Source organism: Bubalus kerabau, chromosome 13 (assembly GCF_029407905.1).
Source record: "Bubalus kerabau isolate K-KA32 ecotype Philippines breed swamp buffalo chromosome 13, PCC_UOA_SB_1v2, whole genome shotgun sequence".
In the NCBI taxonomy this organism is placed as follows: domain Eukaryota; kingdom Metazoa; phylum Chordata; class Mammalia; order Artiodactyla; family Bovidae; genus Bubalus; species Bubalus kerabau.
In genome coordinates, this window is record NC_073636.1 from 64,424,380 (window position 1) to 64,450,751 (window position 26,372).

The 26,372-nt window shown below is 34.8% G+C and overlaps 2 protein-coding genes across 10 annotated transcripts in view; both read left to right on the top strand.

Annotated features, from left to right (window-relative positions):
* The window catches only part of ITCH (itchy E3 ubiquitin protein ligase), a 101,561-nt gene extending 75,691 nt beyond the window's left edge, over window positions 1-25,870 (top strand). For all 9 annotated transcript variants that reach the window (XM_055544817.1, XM_055544812.1, XM_055544815.1 and 6 more), the window contains 12 exons: window positions 326-454; window positions 3,467-3,539; window positions 4,492-4,563; window positions 7,452-7,540; window positions 9,319-9,478; window positions 9,742-9,875; window positions 10,626-10,766; window positions 14,758-14,878; window positions 15,312-15,416; window positions 17,396-17,492; window positions 20,889-20,961; window positions 23,276-25,870. In XM_055544817.1, the coding sequence (XP_055400792.1) occupies window positions 326-454; window positions 3,467-3,539; window positions 4,492-4,563; window positions 7,452-7,540; window positions 9,319-9,478; window positions 9,742-9,875; window positions 10,626-10,766; window positions 14,758-14,878; window positions 15,312-15,416; window positions 17,396-17,492; window positions 20,889-20,961; window positions 23,276-23,375 (1,294 nt within the window). In that variant the 3' untranslated portion in view covers window positions 23,376-25,870. The remainder of the gene's footprint in view (window positions 1-325; window positions 455-3,466; window positions 3,540-4,491; window positions 4,564-7,451; window positions 7,541-9,318; window positions 9,479-9,741; window positions 9,876-10,625; window positions 10,767-14,757; window positions 14,879-15,311; window positions 15,417-17,395; window positions 17,493-20,888; window positions 20,962-23,275) is intronic.
* The window catches only part of DYNLRB1 (dynein light chain roadblock-type 1), a 58,684-nt gene that overhangs the window by 11,563 nt on the left and 20,749 nt on the right, over window positions 1-26,372 (top strand). The gene's annotated exons all lie outside the window — the stretch shown is intronic.

Sequence of the window (26,372 nt, forward strand, 5' to 3'; positions counted from 1 at the left end):
CACAACAAGGATGGTACTAGGGATTGAAAGCTGTGACGAATGAACGTGAAAGTTGTAAGGCAGAATTGGTGGAGCTTGGTTACCATGAGATGTTTAGGCAGGTAGATAATCCAGGCAGCGTAGATGAGAGAAGACTGGTTGATAGATCTGTTCACGTGTTTAACATGCCTGTAGGATTTTAGTAAACCGCTGGAAAATGCTAGACTAACTGGTTTTCTAGAAGATGCCTAGTGCATTTATGGGTATGTTTAGTTTCTGTACTTGGCAAACAAGGAACTCTTAAACATTTTTTATTTGTTTATATATTTTTCTATGTTTTATATAGTCAATTAAATGAAAAGCCCTTACCTGAAGGCTGGGAAATGAGATTCACGGTAGACGGAATTCCGTATTTTGTGGACCACAATAGAAGAACAACCACCTATATAGATCCCCGCACCGGAAAATCTGCCTTGTAAGTTTTCTAAATGTTTTGATTAAAAGTAAAACTGATTCCTAAGATTTTGCTGTAAAGATATCAGTTGCTGAAAAGTGCAGTTCTTACTATTTTTATCTGTTAACACAGCACTAAATGAAAGTGTTTAGAAATTATCAATACAGTACTGCTCACCAATTAATCCCTGATTTCTGATATCCACTTTCTTTCATTTCTATCACCTTTTAACTTGAAGGCTCCTTTATTTTTCTTTTTCATTTTTGAAAAGTAACTATGTTTGTTTAATGTGTTTTGTTTGGGTTTTTTGTGTGTGTGTGGTCAAATAGACATAACAAAGTTGAACATTTTAGGTGTACATCTTAGTGGCATTAAGTACACTAATTGTTGTGCAACCATCACCACCATCCCTCTCTAATACTTTTTTTTATCATCCTATACTGATACTCTGTACTCAGTCAAGTCTTCAATCTTGTTCTCCCCCAGTCCCTGATAACTACCATTCTACCTTCTGTCCCTTTGATTTGACTAATCATATAATTTGTCCTTTGGAACTGGCTTCTTTCACTTAGCATCATGTTCCCAAGGTTCATCCATGTTTTAGCTCTTATCGGAATTTCATTCCTTTTTGCTGCTGCTAAGTCACTTCAGTTGTGTCTGACTCTGTGCAATCCCAGAGACGGCAGCCCACCAGGCTCCCCTGTCCCTAGGTTTCTCCAGGCAAGAACACTGGAGTGAGTTGCCATTTCCTTCTCCAATGCATGAAAGTGAAAGTGAAGTCACTCAGTCGTGTCTGACTCCTAGCGACCCCATGGACTGCAGCCCACCAGGCTCCTCCGTCCATGGGATTTTCCGGGCAAGAGTACTGGAGTGGGTTGCCATTGCTTTCTTTGTCATTCCTTTTTAAGGCTGAATAATAATCCATTTTATGTGTTACTGTATTTCGTGTATACATGTGGCTCATGGACATTTGAGTTATTTCCACCTTTTGGCTATTGTGAATGATGCTGTGAACATGAGTGTACAAATATCTCTTTAAGTCCTTGCTTTCAGTTCTTTTGTGTATATACTCAGAGTTGTTGAATCAAATGATAATTCTGTGGTTTTTTGAGGCATTGCCAGACTTTTCCACAGTGGGCATACTGTTCTAATGTTCTTACTGGTAGAGCAGATGGGGTTCCAGGTTTTCCACATCAGTGCCAACAGTTGTCACTCCGTGTGTATGTGTATGTGTGGTGGTGGTGTTAAGTTGCTAAGTCGTGTCCAACTCTGCGACCCCATAGACTGCAGCATGACAGGCTTCCCTGTCCTTCACCATCTCCTGGAGTTTGCTCACATCCATGTCCATTGAATCCGTAATGCTGTCTAACCATCTCATCCTCTCCCACCTTCTTTGTCTTCAGTCTTTCCCAGCATCAGGGTCTTTTCCAGTGAATCGGCTCTTTATATCAGGTGGCCGAAGTATTGGAGCTTCAGCTTCAGCCCTTCCAGTGAATATTTAGGGTTGATTTTCTTTAGGATTGACTGGTTTGACCTCCTTGCTGTCCAAGGGACTCGCAAGAGTCTTCTCCAGCACGATTTGAAAGCATCAGTTCTTTGCTGCTCAGCCTTCTTTATGGTCCAACTCTCACATCTGTACATGGTGTGTATAATGCCATCCTAGTTAGTATGAAGTGGTATCTCATCGTATGATACCAAAATCAGCCAAAAACCGTATACGAAAATTATTGAGTAATATTTTTATGAACATAGATGTAAGCATCTTTACCAAAATAATGGCAAATTAAGTCCAGCGAAATATAGGAGGGATATTACACTATCATCATGTGGAGTCCCTCCTCCCCATGCAAGATTGATTGAATTTTGTATATTAAATTTATTTGTTTATTTGTATATTAAACCAATTTAATTCAGCACATTAAAGATTAAAGGAGAAGAAGCAATGTACAGAGTATCAAAATACAGTGCTAGTTTACTATAAACTTTCAGCTGCCTTAGAAACTTTCTTATCTGAAAAATAGTATCTGTATAAGATTAATGGCAAAATACCTCTTACGATCAGGAATAGGACAAGTATTTCTTCTGTCACTACTTCCAAATTCAACGTTGTGTTGGTAGTCCTATGAGATGGGAAAGAAATATAATTGAAAGGAAAGAAGTAAAACTCTTTTTACGCAGATCACAGGTAACACAATTGTCTGTATAAAAATCATATGGAATCTAGGAAAACTACTAGAACTAGCAAGTGAATTTAAGTGTTGCCAGATACAAAGTCAATATATAAAATCAATTGTATTTCTACATTAAACATTAAGAAAATGAAGTTAACAGTAGCTCAGGGAAAAAGCAAATAATCTTGTGGTGTGAAGTCCAGGCCTAGTTTGAAAGCCCACAGTGTCATCAGTGATCTGAGCTTCTTTCTTTCTGTCCTGCCATGCCAGACTATCATCTCTGTGAGAGTCACCTAATAGTTTGTGATAGCTGCTTGAAGCTTCAGCTGTCATAGTCCCACTCCAAGCTGGGATATGGAAGAAGAACAAATTGGAAAGGGGGAAGAAAATCCCTTTCCAGCTATCCCAGCTCTCTTTAAAAGCCTTCCTTCCTGGAAGTCCTATTGAATAGCACTTCCACTTAAGATCACTAGCCATAGTTAAGTCACACAGCCACACTGGGAAGTGTTTTTATCCTAGGTAGCAGTCTGTCCAAGTAAATCTCAAGATTCTATTAAGGAGAAAGGGGAGTGAATTTGGGAATAGATGCCCTTCTCAGACAAAACCTCCTTTACCTAGCCCTGTTATATTTGGCTGAATAGAAGAGAGAATCTCAGAAACAGCAGATTTAAAAAGATCAAAGTGTATTTCTGTTTTCTTCTTTAAAAGTAGTCATGGGGAATATTTCATTTTTAAGGTGGTTTTAGGAGTATGTTGTATTGGGACATTTTAACTACTAAGTACTTAGGGAGTGTGATATTGTGTTTTCCTTCAGTATTTTATCTTACAATCAGATTTATGTCATATTAACATTCTTCCTCAGAGACAATGGACCCCAGATAGCCTATGTACGGGACTTCAAGGCAAAGGTTCAATATTTCCGTTTCTGGTGTCAGGTTAGTACCAGTACTGTATTTCTGTACTCCTTTTATTATGTTGCTTACACAATCAGTGATTGTAGAATTAATTAACGTATGGACAAACAGGTAAAATATGGAAGGGTTGGAATTTTTCTATTTTTAGATCCAAGAAATAGATTTATCACTTAGATAATTTATGACTTCTCTTGTCCAGAAGAATAAATTTGAAACCATTTGAATAAGGAAGACTTGCTGCTCATTTCAGTACTCATTATTTTCAAGTTGGAGAAATCTTCAAATGAGTTAAAACGTTTTCTGGTGTTTAAATTGTAACCAGCTCCTTTCATATCTAGCGTTTGATATGACTTTGATAGATCCATATGTATGTGTCACTTTGATAGATACATTATTACACATATGTGATTATATTCAGAATATTTTTAACAGACATTATCAGTTATTTTTAATATAAGTGTTTAGTGAATTAGTGGTTTCTTTATGGGTTCTCAGTAAAATTAATGCACTAGTCCAAGTGTGACTGTGATGAATATTTTTAAACTTCAAACTCTTATAATTAATTGGGCCCATGTAACCCAAAGCAATTTGAATTAGCTTTTTGAAAATTTAGATCTCTCCTGGTAGCTCAGATGGTAAAGTGTCTGCCTATAATGCGGGAGACCCAGGTTCGATCCCTGGGTCGGGAAGATCCCCTGGAGAAGGAAATTTGAAAATTTAAGTAAAAATTTGACTCATTAAGTAATCACTGGTGTGTACAACATCTTGCTTTCTTCTGTCTATTATATATCAGATGATCTATAATTAGCATGAATACTCACAAGTGTATGGTTAAACATTATTAAATAAAAATTCATATTCATAGTCTACTTGTTACTATAAATGAAAAAAAGTAAGTAAAACTTGATTCTTTTGGTTTTTTGATAGGCCATTTTAATGGTGAGAGTTGACTTAAGACATTCTTATATTTCAGCAACTGGCCATGCCACAGCACATAAAGATTACAGTGACAAGAAAAACATTGTTTGAGGATTCCTTTCAGCAGGTACTGTTTTATTCACTTAATGGTTTGCCCCCTGGCTTCTAACCCAAAACCTTTTGGTGCTGGCAGTTTAATCTGAACTCTGCAATTTTTTGAGATGAAGTCCTTGAATTTTTTAAGTCTAATTTCATCATCAGATTGCTTAGTATTTAAAATTTAGGAAAATGCAGATAGCTTTGTGTGTGTGTGTTTTGTGTATGTGTATGTTCTGTGCTTTTGAAATGTCATATTAATTTAATACTAGTTTCATATTTCCATTTCTAAACTCAGTATTTGATGTGAAATAGATATTTAAGTAAGAAAATAGGTAGATAAATGTCTACCAAAGTTCCATATGAACAAAGTTCATATGAACATTGTTGGCTCCAGATAGAGAAAGAGAGGGAGAATTTATATTTATACTTCTGTATTACTTGCATTTTTACAATAAGCATATTTATTCTTATAATTTTAAGAGTTTGTTTATGTAGTAAAAAGTGTAATTGGTCATTGATGACAGTATCTAAAAATAATGTTCTCAGGAGTAGTCTCAAATGTTTTAGTTGTCTTTAGAACATGAGTTAATTTACTGCTTGGTCTATTTTACAACTTTGTTTACCAACCAAATGCAGTTAAGTATTAAGTGATTGGGCTTCCCTGGTAGTTCAGCCCATAAAGAATCTACCTGCAATACAGGAGTCTCAGGAGACATGGGTTTGAATCCTGGGTTGGAAAGATCTCCTGGAGGAGAGCATGGCAACCCACTTGAGAATTCTTGCCTTGAGAATTCCTGCCTTGAGAATCCCATGGACAGAGAAGCTTGGCAGGCTACAGTCCATAGGGTTGCAAAGAGTTGGACATGACTGAAGCAACTGAGTACGCACTCAAACATTAAGTGATTGTTGTATGAAAAATATCTTAATATGAAAACTTCCAGTTCATTCTTGTTTTATGGACAGATGTGGATGTGATTCTTTATTATCAAACCTTTATGATAATTTTGGTAGCTACAGCTTCACGAAGTGCCAAACTGCATGCAAACAGAAAAAAGACTGAGATAGTTGACAATGGCTGTCTGCTTACTTTCAGAAACAATTATATTCTTTACTTATGGAACCTCAGTTATTAACATTGAAGGGAAATGCCGGTTGGCATCCTGCTAAGCAGGAGCAGATAGTTTTTTAGGAACAGAGCTTGACTAAGGCCACTTTAGGGAATTATGAGTCCTTCTCTTGGTCTGATGTAAGCAAAGCTCCAAGGCCATTCTCTGTCCCATTGTTGCCTGTTTCTTCTTTTCATGTTCATAACCAGTATGTAGTCACTGAGTGGTCAATCCCTGGTGAGCCAGTTTCTTGGAGCATGACTTGATGATAGCAGTGCTGAAAAGATGCAGACATGAGTAAATGTCCCTTTAGCATTTGACACGTGGAGACTTTTGCAGAATGACAGACCAGGTGGTGCTAAAACAGTTTTTAAAAATTCTTACCCTAGACTGTACACCCATCCAATAAATGTGAAATAACTTAAAAATGTGTTTGGAAGAGTGACGTATAACAAAATTAACATCAGATTTTCTTCATAATGTTTGGATAAAGTTGTTTAAGGTGGTGTTTTTTTTGACATAGCAAAACTGCTTATGGGGGAAATGGCAGGAGAAACATTTCTTTTTTTCCTTCATCTTGTGTGCTGGGTGTGCTAAGTCACTTCAGTCATGTCTGACTCTGTGCGACCCTGCCAGGCTTCGCTGCCCATGGGATTCTCCAGGCAAGAATACTCGAGTGGGTTTCCATGCCTTCCTCAAGGGGATGTTCCCTACCCAGGGGTTGAACCTGTGTCCCTTACATCTCCTGCATTGGTAATCGGGTTCTTTACCACTAGCACCATCTGCAAAGCCCTCCTTCATATTAGACATTTGTTAAAGGGTATTATTTAAAGGGGCACAGCAAACGAGATCAGGGACTATCCTATGGTTTGGGGAGCAGCCACAGGGACAAAGAATAACCAGAAGGAACAAGAAATGAACAAAAAAGATAATTTTAACTTATATCTCATTTCCATTGGTATATTTCTAGCCTATAGTATTTGTAGAACATTTGTCATAAGCATCAAATTATTTGTTTCATGTGGGATATGAATTCATGAAAGTATAGGAACTGAGAGATCCTTAGAATAAGCAGATCACTTCCTGGGCCTCTCTAGATATTTAAATTTGATTGTTCATTCTTAAAATTGTTCATTGTCCCTTCATAAAATAGAATCATTGTATGGACTTTCTTCTCTCCATGTCATTTTTTTTTCCTAAGAGTAATGTTTGTAATCTACATGCCCAATTTTGGGTAAGTATTTAAATATTTTTAAAAAGGAAGAACCTGACTGACCTCTTCACTGTCGCTCAGTAACGGCACTGTCCTAAAAATATGAAGATGATCATATTAACTACTGTAGTAGAGTACAAACTTTGAGCAGGTTTTCCAGTTTTCCACTGAGAATGAGTTTCCAAGGTAACTGTTCTGTCACAGCCGCTGTTTTTCATTTCCAAGTTAGCCAATTAGCTATTATGTGTACCTTTGGGTATAAAACAAACTGAAACCTGGCCCAAACCAAATAAGGACCTAACCTCTGATCGTGGTCACAGTTACTCTGCTCTAAGCAATTGAGAGAAGGAATTTTGTCAGTGGTAGGATCATTTAAAAGAAAATTATATATAAAGTTTACAGAAATATAGATATGTGTAATTTATAAAATATTATGAAACTTTATTTTCTGTATATGTGGAATTGACCAAACTACAAACACCATTCTATGTCCTGAGGAATTTAAGTTACTTATACTGAAGGAGATTTCTAACCCGGAAGTAAGTGATTAAGGTGTTTCTACTTTTACCAATTCTTATACCTTTATTTTTTTGGTAGATAATGAGCTTCAGTCCTCAAGATCTGCGAAGACGTTTGTGGGTGATTTTTCCAGGAGAAGAAGGTTTAGATTATGGAGGTGTAGCAAGGTAGTGATAATATGAATACTCAGAACTTAGTTCCTTTCCTCCAAAGGTATCATTACACTTTGCTTGCAAGTATTTTCTCAATTTTCTATTTCAGGAAAATGAAATGTAGCAAATTTTTGTACCTTTATTAAATGTTGCAGTTATAAAACTTCAAAAACCATTAATTCAATACTTCTCTCTCTAAGGTACTGCTAGTTGATTTCACCCACATCACTCATTTATTCATCAGGATAATTCTGTGAGAGAATTTTCCAGGTAATAATGAGGTATAGAGAGTCACCAGAGACACATAAACAAGTTGTAGAGCCTGGATGTAAGTTTCACATCTTCGAACTAGAAGCCAGTGTTCAGTTGACTGCATCATATCTGTTCTGTAAAACATACAAGGCCCTAGAGTGTTCAGGTCACGTTCCCCAACACAGACTGTTGATAGAAATAATAGTCATCCAGTTCCCAGCTGAGTTTAGTGTATATATCTATATCTATATCTATATCTATATCTATATATATCTGTTTTGAGAGTATAGAAGGCTATATAAAATAGGACTTGAAATTTTAAATTCTCTTTCTTAATGTTGAAGCTTCTAATCAAACCCTGGAAGACAGACTCAAGCAGCAAGTTGCTTTGCTTATTCCATAATGATATATTATACAGGGTTAAAAATTTGCATATCAGTGGCCTTACAAAAAGCCAAGGATTTTGAAGTCAAGATTGCGTTTGAATCCTTTTTCTGTACTTAGTAGTATGACTTGGGGCAACTACCTTCATCTGTATAATAAGAGTGATCATAACTGCTTCTCTGGGATTGCTGTAAAGTATAGAAATATAGTTTATTAATATCCTACTTCAGACCCTGAGTCTTTGTGGAGTCACTAACTGGTCACTACATTTTAGTTGTTTTTACTTAGGTTTTGTTTCAAAGTTTGTATTTCAAAATGTATGAAGTAATCACAGGTAAATAAAAATATGAGTAGAAACATTTAATTTTGTTTAAAGATAATTCAGGAGGAGGGTAATCATTCATTCCTAGCTAGAAAATTAACTAGTAGTATTAAGTACAAGCAGGATTACCACCACAGGCCATAAATCAACAAAAAAAGACATCTCAGGCATGAACTGATAAATTGCCCCAGATTCACTCTGCCTGCTGTTCTGCCGGATCCTCACCCCTGTTACATAGTTAGTAACTATAATCTTACGTTAGTGTTGGTTGATACTTTCACAGCATTTGAATTAGAGCTTCTCAGTGTATTTTTCTAATGAATAAATAGCTTGAATTAAGTGTTTTATTGCCTCTGTGATATTGGAAGTTTTTTCATATTTAAGAGAGCAGTAGCACTTAATGAGCATCACTGAGGGGCTTGGACATGAATGGAATAATGTTAGACTTGTTTCAGCTACTCTAACCACATGGGTCAACAGTGAAGTTTAAACCTGCCTATGTTTAGTATTTCACTGATTCTAAGACTACAGTTTTCATATTTTAACATCTCTGAAACTGAGATGTGTATTACAGTTGGAAATTTTTTTTACTGGTTCATCAAATAATGTTGTCTTTAAAGTCAACGATGTCTTAGATTCTTTGAAATAAGCAATGTGTAAATATCTTTGTAAAATAGATGGTGGTTTGTACAGAAGCTGTAAAAATCAGTGTGAGACTAGAGAAATATCACCACGTGAGGAGTATAGATTCCTGAGAGCTTTATAGCACTTCTGTTTGATTTATTGGTATGGTTACTTACAAGATTTTTCACCCTAAATTTTCTTTTGGTTTCAGAGAATGGTTCTTTCTTTTGTCACATGAGGTGTTGAACCCAATGTATTGCCTGTTTGAATATGCAGGGAAGGATAACTACTGCTTGCAGATAAACCCCGCTTCTTACATCAATCCAGATCACCTGAAATATTTTCGTTTTATTGGCAGGTTTATTGCTATGGTAAGTGCAAGTGGAGAGCTGTGTTTACTTTGCTAATTCAGCAATACTAAAGCATTGTGCCTTTAACTTTCTCGTTTGAAATTTTCTCATCACTAAGACATGTCTTAATATTGGGTTCTTATATCTTCCCTTTTCCTAGAAATATTCCATAATAGATTGTATGATGGGGAGTTTGTTTTATTTGTCTTTTAACTGAAGAACTCATCTTAACATTCTGAAATACTGACTGTTATAAAATTATGGATTGTTTTCTTCTTGCATAGGCTCTGTTCCATGGGAAATTCATAGACACAGGTTTTTCTTTGCCATTCTATAAGCGTATCTTGAATAAACCAGTTGGACTGAAGGATTTAGAATCGATTGATCCAGAATTTTACAATTCTCTCATCTGGGTTAAGTAAGTTTGTTTCCTTTTAATTATCAAAATATAATCTATATGTTTTTCTTTTTAAAAAAATATTTCTTTGGCTTTGCTGGGTCTCAGTTGTGGCACACGGGATCTTTGGTCTTCTTTGGGGCATGTGGGATCTTTTAGTTGCAGCATGTGGGATCTAGTTCCCCGGACCAGGGATTGAACCTGGGCCCCCTGCATTAAGTCTTAGCCACTGGACCACCAGGGAAGTCTCTAGTCTGTATGCTTTCATTATAGTGTTGGCAATGTATTCAGATTGTAAGCATGTAATTGGTTTACTGAATTTACATGATTTACGTTATATCTGTCTCATTATTCAGTATGATTATTTTTATAGAAATATACCCAAAAATCTTAGGCAAGATATGACTATTAGAGCATCATGTTCCAGCTTTGTTATTCTGATGTTACAGTTTAACAGTAATTGTTGAAGAACATATTGCTTCCCAAGTGGCTCAGTGGTAAAGAATCCACCTGCCTATGCAGGAAGACAAGGATTTGACCCCTGAGTTGGGAAGATCCCCTGGAGAATGAATTGGCACCCCACTCCAGTATTCTTGCCTGGAGAATCCCATGGATAGAGGAGACTGGCAGGCTGTAATCCATGATGTCGCAGAAGAGTTGGACAAGACTTAGTGACTAAAACATTAATTACTGAAGAACATAGTCCTTTAGTTTTAAAAAAAGAACCTTAAATGATTGAATTAGTGTAACACTGTTACTTTATTTGGGCAGAGAAAACAATATTGAGGAGTGTGGTTTGGAAATGTATTTCTCCGTTGATAAAGAAATCTTAGGTGAAATCAAGAGTCATGATTTGAAACCCAATGGTGGCAATATTCTTGTAACAGAAGAAAATAAAGAGGAATATATCAGGTAAGAGAGAATGCTCTTTTTGGCATAGTTTTTAGCCTTTCTGTTGGACTATATATGTACTAGTATACAGTATTTCAAAAAGTATTATTTGTCTTTATACTAATTATTATCAAACCTGATTGTATGTTATTAAGGACACAATTCACCACTTCCTATCTTGTAAGTACATTGAGAGAAACAAATACTATAGGAGACATTGCTTTATCTCGTTATAATCATGGAACTGGAATCTGATGATAGTTAATTTGAGACTTGATGTTTGGGAAGCATTCAGTTATGTAGAAATAGAGCAAAAGTTATTGGAAGCAATGTACAGGATGGAAAGCACAAGTCACAAATGGTGAATAGAGTTGCCATAGTGTGTGGTTCCGTCAGGAAGCTCAGGATTAGTAGCCCCTTTGCCATGTCCTGTACTTCAGAAGCCAAGGAAAATGAACCTTTAGACAATGTGGTGGCTAAAAGTTACAATAATCCTTATAACAGTTAGAACTATAGCCCAATGGTGGATATAGAAGCCAGGTGACAAGAAATTAAGGACTAAGTTCAATAGACAGTATAAATTTCTTTGTAACAAGTCTGACAGTAAAGCACGTGAAAGGTAGGATGGATTCTTGAGGAGGCAGCAGGGTAGAGGGACTACCATGAAGGTTAATTCAAACTGTAAGCCTTACAAAGAATTAGTCTAGTGGATGTTGGTGAGTTTCATCTCCCCTTTATGGTATATTTCAGTGTAACCAGAAATATGAAGATTTATAAAGTAATAGAAAAGAATTTTGAACAGATAGACCTTTCAGTTTTTCTCCAGAAGTGAAAGTTTGAAGGGTAGAAGCAGTGTTGGCTTACCCTTTTAAATACCAGTTCTGTAACTACTATGCCGTCTAACATCATGGCATTGAAAACAATCTCAATTTTATATGCAGATGTTTTTGTGGGGAATATTGAAAGATCAGGTAAAATTTTTAAGTAAAATGATTTTCTTAGTGTATTCTCTTATGCTTTGCTTTCATACTTTTGGTCTCGAGTTATTAGTTCACTCACATATTCTCAGCACCAGTTCTGTCAGATATAGGTGAGATTTCATATAACTGCTGCTGCTTGAATTCCTGCTTCTGGATCTCTTGCCTGTTTTTCTACTTTTCAAATATTAATATATCCTCTCCAGCTTTCTTGTGATTAATATTTGCATGACATATCTTCCTCTATGCTTTATTTTCAATCCTTTGTCTTTCTGTTTAAAGTATGTTTCTTATAAGCAGAATATTCTTAGGTCTTATTATTTTTATCCAGTCTGATAATCTTTATTTTTAATTGCAATTAGTACATTTAAGTTGAATGTTGTTACTGACATGATTGGACTTAAGTTTGCCACCTTGCTATTTGTTTCTTCTTTTTCCCAATTTCTTTTGTTCCTCCTTTCCTGCCCTCCTTTGTATTAATAATTTCTAGTTTTCTTTTTGTATATCTTTGGTGTTTTTCTTCACTATACCTCTTTAATTTTTTAATGATTGTTCTAATGAAAATATACATCCTTAACTTACCACTTTTAATTAATTTTATACTGCTACATTCATATGTGTAACATTGTACTAATATACTAATATATTATAAGAGGCTCATAATAGTGTAATTTTATCTCACTTCAGCCATTTGTGCTATTTTTATCATTGTATTTCTGATGTTTATAACTCCATAATACTATTTTCTTGCTTTAAGAAATCAATATATTTTAAAAGAAATTAAGGAATAGTAGTCTTTTATATTTACTCACATTACCATTTCTAGTTTTCTTCATTTCTTTCTGCAGATACATTTTTTTTCACCTGGGATCATTTCCCTTCAGCTTTAAAAACTTCCTTCACCATTTCTGTTAATGTGTGCTTGCTGGCAGTGAATTGTCTCAGCTTTTATCCGAAAATACTTGTATGTGACCTTCAATATTTGAAGGATATTTTCACTAGATTTAGAATTCTAGGTTTGTAGTTTTGTGTTTTTTTTTTTAGCACTTTCTTTCAATGCTGTTATTCCATTATTGGCTTCTGTTTTTGATGATGTGAGCCATTGTTTTTATTTTCTGGATGAAGTATATGCTTTCTTCTCTGGCTTTTAAAAGATTTTGTTTTTTAAGCATTATTACTCTGATGTATCTAATTGTGATTGCTTTTATATTTATCCTTTCTGGCATTTTGTAAGCTTCTTGTGATCGATGCCATTTTAGCAGTTACGGAAAATTTTTGTTCTTTCTATAGATGTTCCTTTTCCTTTGGTTCCTTCTTTCATACTTCAGAGACTTCAGTTACATGTATATTTAACCTTTGATATTATTCCAGATGGTGTTTGTATTTTTTTCATTTTCTCTGTGATTCAGTTTGGGCCATTTTGATTGATCTGTCTTTGAATATAGCGCTCTTAAACTCATCCAATTAAATTTTCATTTCAGATATTCTTAAATTTCCATTTGGTTCTTTCAAGAGTTTCTGTGTTGAGAATCTTCATCTCTTCATACAGTTTGTCCATCTTGTCCTCTAAATTATTTAATACATTTTACTAGTTTTTTTAAAGTATTTACTAACTTCAACATTTGGGCTATCAGTTTTCCCAGTTATTATTTATGGACTTTTTTCTCTTTTGAGTCACATTTTTCAGCTTCTTTGCACATGTAGTCATTTTTTCATTATGGATAATACATGGTAGAGACTCTGAATTCTTTTTTTTTTCTTTGAAGTATATTGAGTTTTGTTTTGACAAAAAGTTAAGGACAGATCACATTCATTTTGTGGATGCTTGCTGGAGCTCCTGTATTTCCATTTTGCTTTTAATCCTAAAACATATTCTTTATTCCTTAGAACATGGTTCCATAGTCCTTACAGTGGAAAGCCCAGGTATTTTCCATGTAACTTGTGAGAATTAAATTTAAATTCTGTCTCTACAGCACTAGGTGACTACCAAAATTTCTGCTTGGGTCTTTGACTCTCCAGTTGTTCACTGGACAGGGTTCCCTGGCATCTCATCATTTTGCACATGTGTATTTAGGAGTCGGTTAAGGATTTGAAGTATATTTGAAGTGCAGATTTCAGAACACCCTCTGTCTTTTTTCTTTCAGGGATTTTTCTGTAGCTGCTTTGGCAGCTTTAAGCTGTTAACCTTATATCTCCACAGCCCAGTGATACCGTTGCTTTTAATTTGAGTTTCATTTTCCTGTGCTCTTTGTAAACTGGTCAGTGCCCTCAGAGGAAAAGTGTAGTAAATGTAGCTCTGCTCCAGAGTGCCAGCCTCCTTCAAGAATCTTGTCCCCACCAGTTTCTGCCTGCCTTTGGTTTCTCTCTGATGCCTTCAGACATTTGATATCTATAATTTGCCCAGTGTTTGTAATTATAATCACCAGGGAGATTAGTCCAATACAACCAGCATTGCTATTTTCCAAAATTTCAGAGTTTAATAAACTTTAGAACTTGTGTTGTCTGAAATTGTCATCAAGTAATCAAATGCCTAAAATATGTTTGTTTGCTCATTAAAATCATTCTGTAACAAAGCAGAAAGTTTTTTATTTGGTGTGATTTTGACTGTTCATATTGATATGTGTCTTTGTAGATGAAAATTAGAAGAAAATTGAATCTGATACAGTCAGTATGTCCAAAAATTTGAGTCAGTCAGTAGAAGTTGAGCATTGAATATTTGATGTAAAGGAATTATTGTAACCTTTTTTGTGTGATGATAGAAATGTAGTTTGTTTTTTAAAAAGAGACTAATAGAAATATATACTGAAATACTAGTTTCAAATGAAATTACATGCTGTCTAGGGTATGGATAGAAGCATAATGAAATAAGATTGGTATTGTCTTGAAGCTGAGATATCTGTACATAGGGTTCATTTATTTTACTCATATGTATTTGACACTCTTCATAATAAAGTTTTTAAAAATTATTTTTATACTCAAAATTTAAAGGTAAAATCTAAACTTCCTCATAGTCTTTTTTTATAATTATTTACCAGAATGGTAGCTGAATGGAGATTGTCTCGTGGTGTTGAAGAACAGACGCAAGCTTTCTTTGAGGGCTTTAATGAAATTCTTCCCCAGCAGTATTTACAGTACTTCGACGCAAAGGAATTAGAGGTAATGAGTTCTCCTTTCCTCTGAGGCATGCTGGTAAATAATGCTTTCACGTATCTGTTTTCAACTCACTTCACTATCTTTCCAATGGCAGTAATATTTTTTTCTTTTGGCAGTATGTTTCTGAAGAATCCCCAGTAGTTAAAAGTCTCTAATTTATCCAAAAATATAAAATTTTGCCAAAGGTATTAGAACCTCTGCCCAGTGAGGAACTTATTCACCTGAATATGTGTATATATGATACCAAACATGGAAACTCAACTTTTATAAGTAATATAGCTAAAATTTTGATGAAATTCTTGACACACACATTTTTAGCTAAAGCCTCCTGATTAATTTTTGAAAATCGTTTAATATTAGTCTTATCTATGTCTAGTATTTTTATATAGGTTGTACATTTACCTAAAGAAACTATTTGTCTTTTTTATCCCTAAAGGTTCTTTTATGTGGGATGCAAGAGATTGATTTGAATGATTGGCAAAGACATGCCATCTACCGTCACTATACCAGGACAAGTAAACAAATCATGTGGTTTTGGCAGGTTTGTCTCAGTTTCTTTCTTTTGGAAGATAAACCATAACTTTGTAGAAAATGCTTACCACATATGGAAATGAGTCATAGAATAAAATATACCAGTATGTTCAGGGTCCTCATTCCATTCTATGCATTGTAATAAGTGAATACAACATTCTTTGACTATTGCCAAGTAAGCAACACACGCCTTGCACCTTTGCCTAGAGAATAAGATAACGCCAGATAATAACATTCCCCTGCATTTGATCTAAATGCTTTGAGGACTGTATAGAGTTGTCTGAAGTATGATTTTCATTATTCGTATCTCATTAAGAATTATTTAATGTTTAGAACTTAGAGGCCCTTGGTTTGGAATCATAATGGTGTCTCCTCAAAAATTTCTGCTACGAGTATCTGAAAAATTGCTCACTAATCATTAGAAAAGTGCAAATCAAAATGAAAGTGAGTTGTACACCCATTAAGGTGTTTAATAACACCCATTTAAGGTGTTATTAAAAAAAAGTGAAAGTTATTCATCCTTGGTAAGGATGTAGAGAAATTGGGATTCCTCCTACATTGCTGGTGACAATATAAAATGGTATACCACTATGGAAAACAGTTTGGTGGGTCCTCAAAATGTTAAACATAGAATTATCTTATGGTTCAACAATATATTCTTTCGGTCATACCCAAAAGAATTTAAAGCAGGAATTCAGATACTTACCATATAACTATGTTCATAATCAGCATTATCTATATTAGCCAAAAGGTGGAAGCAACTTAAAATGTCCATCAACAGATGATTGGATAAACAAAATGTGGTATGTACATACGATGCAATATTGTCCAACATTAGAAAGGAAATTCTAACACAGGCTATAGCATGGATGAACCTTAAGGATATAATGCTAAGTGAAATAAGCCAGCCACAAAAGGACAAATATTGTATGATTCCACTTACATGAAGTATCTAGAATAAGCAAATTTATAGAGACAGAAAGTAGAATAGAGTTTACCAAGGACAGGGGAGAAGGAAGGCAGAAGCAAGGAGGTAAGTTTAAAGAAATGAGTTTTTGTTTGGTAAACTAAAGTTCTGGAAATGGTGGCAATGGTTACACAACAGTGTGAATGTGTTTAATGTCATTGAATTGTATACTTAAAATGGTAAATTTTTATTTTATATATATTTAACCACAGTAAAAAAAATTTTTTTTAATGCCTGCTTTTTATGTAAAGAAACTCATAAGAAGGGAAGGGACATTTGTATACTTCTGGATGATCCATGTTGATGTATGCCAGAAACCAATACAATATTGTAATTATCCTTCAATTAAAAATAAATTAGAAAAAAACTCGTAAGCTGAAATGACCAAGCTTCTATAAGTTAGTACAGTAAGATAGAAATTCTTTACAAAAAATTTGGCTGAGCCAAAATGCTTGTGCTGCAGGCTAGAAAGCATTCTCTAGAAACTTAATGCTTTGAGTCAGGGTTGTAGGAGTTAAAAGCCACATAATTCTGGTAACACATAGCTACACCAAAACATTAAGAACATTGAAAGAAGAACATTCCTGGGATATATCCAGGTCAGAATTTGTGAGCTTAATTTCATTTGTTCATAAAACCAAAAAGTCTGTTCTAACTCAAACTCTGTGTCCTTTGTAACCACATGTATGTCTGTTGGACAGGCAGATCTAGGGGTAAACGGAGGGGTGCCCTAGAAGAGCTGATCTTGAGGCTGCACAAGTAAGGTGCTCTCGAGCCCAGGGCACTCTTCTTTTCTCTTTACCTATAAGCTTGTGGTACTAGGATTGGTGTTGGTGGAGGGGGCTGATGAGTGGGGCTTTTGACAAGCAGGGAGAAGCCCTACCACCCACGGTGATAGGTGCATTTTCTGGTGCATCTGACCCTCGCAGTTCAACTAAGATATGAAATGATCTTTTTTCCTTTTTTGTTTAGTATTCTAAACGCATATGACCTATGTATCTCTTTAAATGTGCTTTTAACAGTTTGTTAAAGAAATCGATAATGAGAAGAGAATGCGACTTTTGCAGTTTGTTACTGGGACCTGCCGACTGCCAGTTGGAGGATTTGCTGACCTCATGGGTATGTCTACAGGATCACACTGCTGTTACCCTAATGTGTATACAGTATATCAGAAATAACAAAGTATAGCTATTTTCTTAATTAGATATAGTTAACCGGGATTTGTGTCAACTTTTAAATCACTTTGTAATCCTTATCTCAAAAATGTTTAATTCTTAGCCTAGACTCCACATTTTTCAGTCATTTGGCAAACATTTCAGTGTTTGCTGTGAGCCAGGCACTATTGTTTGTATTATATTTTAATGACTTATTTACCACTCTTCCCTGTTATACCTGGAGCTGCTTGAGATATAGATCCATATCTTCCATCTTTTTATTTCTAGTACCTGTCACATAGTAGTCACTGATTAAATTGTATGTTGTTTAGAAATGAATGACTATAAGAATATTTTGTGATTAAATAATAAGTAAATTCAGGTCTTTATTTAACACTAACAATATGCAAGTAGCATGGGAGGATAGAAGTTGGAATCCTTAAGTCTGCTGGAAAAAGAGAGTCAGAATTAAAGAATCAAGTAGGTGACTGACTCCCTGGCAGTCCAGTGGTGAAGATTCAGCGCTGCCCACACAAGGGACGTAGGTACGATCACTGTCCGGGGGACTAGGAGCCCACGTGCCCTGTGGCATGGCCAAAAGGTAAAGAAATAAGTAGATCAAGGAGACGATTTTGGATAGTATGTTGAACCAGTTCAAGACTTTAAAAACCAGACCAAAAGAATTTGGACATTACTTAGGGTTTTGGAAGCTCTGGGAGCTTTTTGAAGATAGAATTTGTTGAAGCTGCATTTTAGAAGACTTGATAGTAGAGCATGCAAATAGAAAAGCGTGGAAATAGGAAGAAACCATTAGAGCTATGATAAAAAACTGATCTTAAGAGAGAAAATAGAGATGGAAAAAGTAGAAATAAGAGGAGTTCCAAAGGTAGAAATAAGACTTGATTAGAAGATTAAATATAAAGGAAGAATGCTTACATTTTATGCAACATGGAGAAGTTGTGAAGTGTAAGGAATCTGCTAAGTGTAAGGTGACTGTCAGACAATCAAGTAGAAAATTTCAATGAGAGGACAGTTTTACAGGTGTTAAGTTTAGAGGTAAGAGAGAAAGTAGGCTCATAAGAGCAGTGAAGCTGTGAGAATGGATGGGCTTATGCAGAAATAGAATACAAAGAATAGAGAGCTGATGCTTAAAAACATCTGTATTTAGGGTTGAGATAGGACTACCCTAGAGGCAGAGGAGAGGCCAGGGAGTAAAAAAGAAAAATATTTTAGTCTCTCCGAAGCAATATAGAAGGAAAGTTTTTATCTAGTGCTGCAGAGAAAGAAGTCTCAAAAAGGATAATTTCTAAGTACATTTTTGGAGAGGGGCACCTTTGAGAATGCTCTCTAGTTTGAAAAAGAGAGACCGTGTTGGGGTTTGGAGAGGTTAAGGTATAGTGACTAAAAGGAAGAAAAAAATTGCTACAAGTGTCTCAATAAAAACTGGGAACTTGATTATTAAAAAAATAAGAACTAGGTCTGCTCTTAGAAATAATATTAGGATTGGGTGGAGTAGTCTGAAGCAATACAGAAGGATACTTTTGGAAGACAGTGAAATTGTGATTCATCAAATTTTAGAGGACAATTAGTTTAACCTCCCTTCCACCCAGTATAGGAAAAGAAAGTTGTAAGAGTAAAGTATATAATAATTAAATCTGGTGGATCTTGACCTTATCAGGTCTAATATCCCATTTTTGTAACATATTTATATCTTTAATATTATATAATGAAGTTAGTAGATATGAAATGTATCTACAACCTCCAAAAAATATATGAATATAACACTAACTAATATCTAGAAGTTTTTAAGTGATTTATGAAGAAATTATATTTATTTCAGTACATGTATATCTGGGAAGCTATTAGAAGACACAAAAAGTTGTTCCTGTTTAAATGAGCTGATCTAAGAGAAGGTCAGAAGCTCTTTGTATATAAGAATTACTGAAATATGAAAGAACAGATAGAAAAGGTAAAAAATAATAGACAAAAAAAATACGTGTAAGAAAAAGAGGGAAATAGCCTAAATGAAATAAGGATAATATACCTGCCAAAATATAGCTGATTAAAGTAGAGGAAAAATGAGGTAGAACTGAAAGTATAATGTCTAATCATGGAATTCCAGTATAAGCCAAGGCTCTGATATTTAAAAGGCCTCAGACCTTTTTAAAGTTGAAATAGGTTGAAAAATAGGAATAAACGTGCAGGAGTCTATATGAAGGTTGTTTGGTTTAGGGATAGTTGTCAGTAAGATTGAAAACAATAGACAGCCTAAAATTTCAGTTTATGTTTACAAATGATGTCTTACAAGTCCATAAAATTTTAGAAAGCATCCAGGGTAACTGATATTATTTGTCAAATAGCCTTTATCATTGAAATTCACTGTGAATCCTTCATTTCATATTTCTCTATTTTGATACTTGATTCAGTCTATTAAAAGTAATCCAGACTCTACTGTTATATACTAATTAGCACTATTAAACTTGTCATCTGTGTGGCTAGAAATGTTATAATATATTGAGAGAATGTGCAGTACATAAACTGATAATTTCAAGCTAAATTATTATTTTAGCTATCCTGTTTCATAATGACCATACTGGGCTTTTCACATAACTACTTAAGAAAGCATTTCAGTGTTAGTAGATGCAAAAGTACTACCAATTTATATTTGTATTGTGTTTAGTCAAGTGGAACATGAGAAAATTCTTTGGCTTGACTTATTTTACACATGGCAGAACATTAAGTGTGCCTGGCGCTGTCTTATTCAAAAGTCCAGTAGTACTTCCAATTGTGACCACCAATAAATGCTGCTGAGGGGCAGCAGTGATGTTTTGAGAAAACCAGTACTAAAAGATAACCATTAACAGCCGACTCAAGATAAATGAGAGGCAAGAATTGGGTAAAAAGTGTGTAAGAGCACACCCTACACAGGACCTTTGAATTCATTAGGTAGTTTACATTTTCTAAAGTTTTCACAGTTTTCTATTTAAATCAAATTTTATAAGACAGTGAGTTTTAGTTTCCCTGTTTAAAATTGAAATTAAACTTTTTATGCCTTCTAATGTGAGATATTAATTACAGCATTCTGGTGTTCTAGCTAAGGGGTGTAGATGAAACTGCATTTTCTCCTCCTTAGCATGCATTAACAATATGGTTCTCAAATTGAGTACTCATCAGAATCATCTGGAAGCTTGTTAAAATATTGTTGCTGAGCCTCACCCCTAGAATTTTTGATTCAGTTCAGTTGGGGCCTGTGTATTTGTGATTCGTTAAGTTCCCTGGTGATACTGATACAACTGAATTGGGGATAGCAATTTGAGAACCATTACACTATCAAGCTGTTGATGATTTCACTATATTTTAGGGAGCAATGGGCCACAGAAGTTCTGCATTGAAAAAGTCGGGAAAGAAAATTGGTTGCCTAGAAGTCATACCTGGTAAGTAAAATCAGAAAGAGTGTTTATGTATAACTGAAACTCTTTACTATTCACCTGAAACTAACACAACAATGTTAATCAACTCTACTCCAAAATAAAAATTTTAAAAAGTGTAGAAAATAGCCTTTTCTCACTTATCTTGTATATACTAAAGCATGTTACAAATTAGAAATGAAATATTTTCCCCATGGTATTGAATTATTTTTAACAGCTTTAGTGACATATAATTTATGTAACAAAAAAATTACCCATTTTAATCTAGTAATATTTAGTAGATTTTCAAAGAAGTAACCATCACTACAATCCAGTTTTAGAGTATTTCTGTCACCCCAAAACAATCTCTGTTACCAATTTACAGTTAATCCCTTTTCTCATCACTGCATTTTTTTTTTTTTGAAATGTGATATTTAGAAAACACTTTAACATTTCTCTGTAGGCAGAGGAAGAAATCAAATCTAGGTAGCTATAGAGAGAGATACTCTTAGCATAGTGACAGAAATAATGTTTTCTTATTATAAATGTAGTTTAACCACATTTCCAAAAATGTACAAAACTAAAAACCCTAATCTTAAATACAAAATGTTGGAATTCAGTGTAATGCCAACAATATCTGCACTTTATTTTGTGAGACATTTCAGTAGTCATATATAGACCTTGCCGGACATTTGTGTATTTTTCCTAGCTGCCCTTTTTATGCTCTTGTGTGCTCTTCTGTATTTTCATTAATACGACTTTTTAAAACAGCTTGGCATGTTTGTTGAAGAATCAGTTGACCATAAATACATGGGTTTATTTTTGAATTCTCACTTCTTTTCCATTGATCTATAATATTTGTCCACAGTGACAGTAACATTTTGTTGATTATTATATCTTTTCAGTAAGTTTTGATATTAGATATGCATTCTCCAACTTTTTTTCAAGATTGTTTCTGCTCTTCTGGGTCCTTTGGATTTCCATATGAATTGTAGGATCAGCTTGTCCAATTCTGCAAACAGATCAGCTGGGATTATGGTACAAATTGATTAGTTAGTTTGGGGGAGTATTGCCATCCTAACAGTATTGTCTTCTGACTCATGAATATCAGGTGTCTTTCCCTTTATTTAGATGTCTGATGTATTTCAACAGTGTTTTGTAGTTTTTATCACGTAAGTCCTGCTTTTATTCTGAAAAATTTATTCCTAAGTATTTTATTCTTTAAGAAACTATTATAAATGGAATTGTTCTCTTAATTTCACTTAAGATTATTCATTGCTAGTATATCGAGATACAGTTGATTTTCTTACACTCATCTTGTACACATATATTTTGATTTGACCTTTTGTCCCTTTTTTTAAACTTGGAACACACTGTGCCATTACATTATTGTGAACAGCTTATCTCAGTCATGCATGAAAACTAGTCTCATTACTTTTTCAAATTCCATGTTTTTATTTGTTCATTTCTATAACTGTAAATTTATTTTCCCTTTGTGGAAACATTATTTCTTCTGTTACCAAATATCTGTTGAGTGAGTGCTCAGTCATGACTGACCACTTTGTGATCCCATGGGCTGACTGTAGCCTTCCAGCCTATTTTGTCCATGAAATTTTCCCAGGAAGAATAGTAGAGTGGGTTGCTATTTCCTCCTCCAGGGTATCTTCCCGACCCACCCAGGGATCGAACCTGTGTCTCCTGCATTGGCAGGCAGCTTCTTTGCAACTGAGCCACCTGGGAAGCCCGCCAAGTGTCTACCTGCACCTTATCCTAAAACTATAGCAGAAGGCCAAGGCTTTAGGGCAGATTCACTGCCTGTTACCTTGTGAAAGTGTCCTTAATATGCCCCCAAATTAGAAGATACCTTTTAAAATTCACAGTTAAGAATAAAAGAAAGTCAGTAGGACCAGCATATTAGATATGAGAGCAGAAAATATTTTTATTGTTAATGGGGTATATTTAAAACCTTTTGATAAGAGACCTATGACCCACAAAGCCTAAAGTATTAATATTTACCATCTAGCCCAAACAGCAAACGTTTGCTGACCACATTTGATTATAGAGTAAATGGGAAAGTTTAAGAGGACTGGCATTTTACTACACACCTATTGAGCATCTGGTACTATGCTATATATGCTTATTTCTTCTTTATTGAATCCTGAGAGGTAAATACTGTTAACTTTCATTTTACCAAAGAAAAAAACAGACTTGGAAAAGTAAAAAAATAAAACAGGTGCCCAAGAGCCCAGTGATGGAGCTAAGATTTCAACCTAATTTTGCCTGGCTTTGAAACCATTGTTAGTATATATCCTTTTCTCAAGGTAACAATTCTTACTTTTAGTTTTAACCGCCTGGACCTGCCACCCTACAAGAGCTATGAGCAACTGAAGGAAAAGCTGTTATTTGCTATTGAAGAAACAGAAGGCTTTGGACAAGAGTGAATTCTGAGAGCCTGCACCACCAAAGGACAAGAATTTATTTGCAACGTTTGTCCTTTTCCTTCTTTGCCTATTGCACACTTGTAAAATTGGACTGTGACTGTTTAGAGAGTTACCTTGAGTGTAATTAAATTAATGTTATCATTGAGATTTATCTCCCAGTGATTCTGGGTTTCTTCTCAGTGTTTTCAGAAATCAGATCTGCAAATGACTTAGTCATAAACCTTACTTACCATGAGATTAACACAGCAATGAAATCTGCCTTGTCTTATTCCACTAGATTGTTTCCTTAACAAAAAATTTGTGTATGTGTCTCAGAAGTCTCACTTAGGTTTTTTTTCTTTTAGAGATTCTGAAAATATGCAGGGAATTTCCATGGTAACTAAAATATGTAAGATCTACCCATTAAGCCTCATGGAAAGAGGTATTTGTTTAAAACAGCCCAGCTTCTGGGGTTGTGAGCAAACTTCCGGCTTGTGCTCTCCCTCTTCTTTCAGCCTGGCCTGACTGTTGTTTTTCCTTTCCAGAGCATGAAATCCATGCATCATTTGATGTTATCCCTAGAAAAGAGATGCTAGACTCTTGTATCTCTCCACAAAGTAGTTTTGTGGAGAAGTTGGTCCCGGTCTGCAAATGACTTCATTTAGAAATCTGATTGTTTTAATTGCCTCGCAAATACTAAACTTCACAAACAATACTGACACTATGCTGCCTTCACTGTAGAGAGAAAAGTTAGCCAATTTTTGAAATTAATTTGGGTGAATTTATCGAAGGCCATTGACAGTTTTTGTATGTTCCTGTATATCAATTCCATCTTTAAATTTTATCATAATCCAACAATTCCAGTTACATTTAACTCCTGCTAAGGAGTTCAAATTAGAGTGCTTTCTAATCCAAGTAGAGGTCAATGAAAATATCTATAAAATCATTTTCATTTTCATTAGGGAGGAAGAGCTGTGGTACTGGTTAAAAAAGCGAGTAAATGCATTTACAGCAATACATTTCTAGTAACCACAGAAATGTATTGTCTGTGTGAATTAAAACTTCACAGATTGACAATTTATCTGACAAATGTTATAATAGTTACTTCCATTCTGTCTTGTCCTGATTTGAATTTTCTGTTCACGTCTAACAATTTTAACAGGTTTTTCCCATGACTATTTAACATTAGATTGCTCTGTTAGTAACTGATTAATGCACTTTGACCTTCTCTGTGGTAATTTTTTTTTAACTTAGCCTGCTTAGACTTAGCAAGATGACTGCTGTCAGAGGACAGTGGGAAAAAGCCTAAGCCAGCTGAGTGCCTATCATAACTGAACTCATAACCTAATATCTCATGAAATAGGGACTTTGGCAGGTTTCAGTAGCATAGCATGAAAAAGTAGCATTGAGCCAAAAATAAGCAAATAGCAAACCCCTGTTCTATTTGGAAAGGAAATGGGGGGTTTTGTCCCTAAGTACTCTTCCTTTTACATCTTGAAACAACGACAAAAACATTTTTTAACTTGTATATCTGTATTCTAAAACACTGCCATCATAAAGCAGACATGTGAGTGAAAGGGTTGCCTCATCCAGAAGTCGTTAGTGTAAAGGGAGAGACTGGGCTCCCCCCAGTCCTATCTTTATTTTGATTTTATTCTACATAGTCTAGGAAATGTACTATGGTCTCTAAAAGCCCTAGTTTTCAAAGTGACTCTGCCTTTTTGTTGGTAGGGGGCAAAAAACACTATTGCTTTGTCTTACAGAGCGAATGTCTGCCAACTACCCATTTGTTATATGTCTGAACTTTGGTAATATATGGCTATGGAGATTAAACCTTCTATAAAGACTTCCTATTGAGGTGAATGCTCATATTGAAATGTAGTTACCTACAATATTTACTAGAGATTTATGAGATTAAATTAAGAGATAATGTAAGAAAGTAGACTTTTTTGTTCTACATGCTTGATGATTCATTTAGGGACCTAGAAATATTGTGCGAAAATGTATAAATATCATCCAAAAGGCTTTCTGCCCTATATTTTTAAAATACAGAATAGTTATATATGAAGTAGTCCCGGCCCTAGTTCTATAGGGCTTGGCTATTAATATTTTTATGGAAGAAATGTTTAGTTCTGGAAAAGGTAAATGCTTGTATATATTTTTGCAGCCTGGGATCTCCCTTACTCCATTTCTTCCTTTAATTTAAATGGCCACATGTATATGTCTTTCCCTGCTGTGTTAGGAAAATGGGGGCTGGATATCCCAAGAATCAGAGGTTATATAAAAATACTGCAGATAGACAGCAGACATAAATATCTACCAAATGCTATCTTAAATTTTGGTCCAAACTGATCATTTGGAAATACATTTATTGTAAGTGTTTAATTAGAGCGATTTCTTAAATCTGAACTAAATTGCTTTTAGAGTCCTTTTTCTTTGTAAGCATTGTAAATGCTAATAAATCCTGTTAATTTTTTTACTGCATGTTATGTTGAAATAAAAACAAAGTAAAATGAGCAATTGCCTTATTATTCTGCTCTTTTGGGAGGTTGGGGAAGGCAGCGTTTCACATAGCCTGGGTGAGGAGGGAAGGACCTTACTTGCTTTATCAAATAGATTGATTTAAAACTGGTCCAGCAGCTCATAATAATGAATTCTTGCTCTGGCTTTTATGATCTTAAATCAGAGTGCAGGAGAATTTTAATTTCATAAGACTTACAATAACTCTATTTAAAAGTTCGGGTACTAATTTTTCATCAAGAGATTAACATACCAGTGTCATTTCATCAGAAATATTAGTGAAACATGACTCACCAGCCCATAGAGGTTCATCCTAAATCAACTATGTCAATTAGGCCCACTCTGCCAATTTTTTTATTTACCTGGTTAATAACTTGAAATGTTACTAGGGATGACTTACGGAATTAGACTTCTGTTTTTATATCCCTCCTTGTTTTGGATGTAACTCCATCCTTTTAAATTCCTTTAAGTTAACTACTTCTATTTAATATTGTTGGC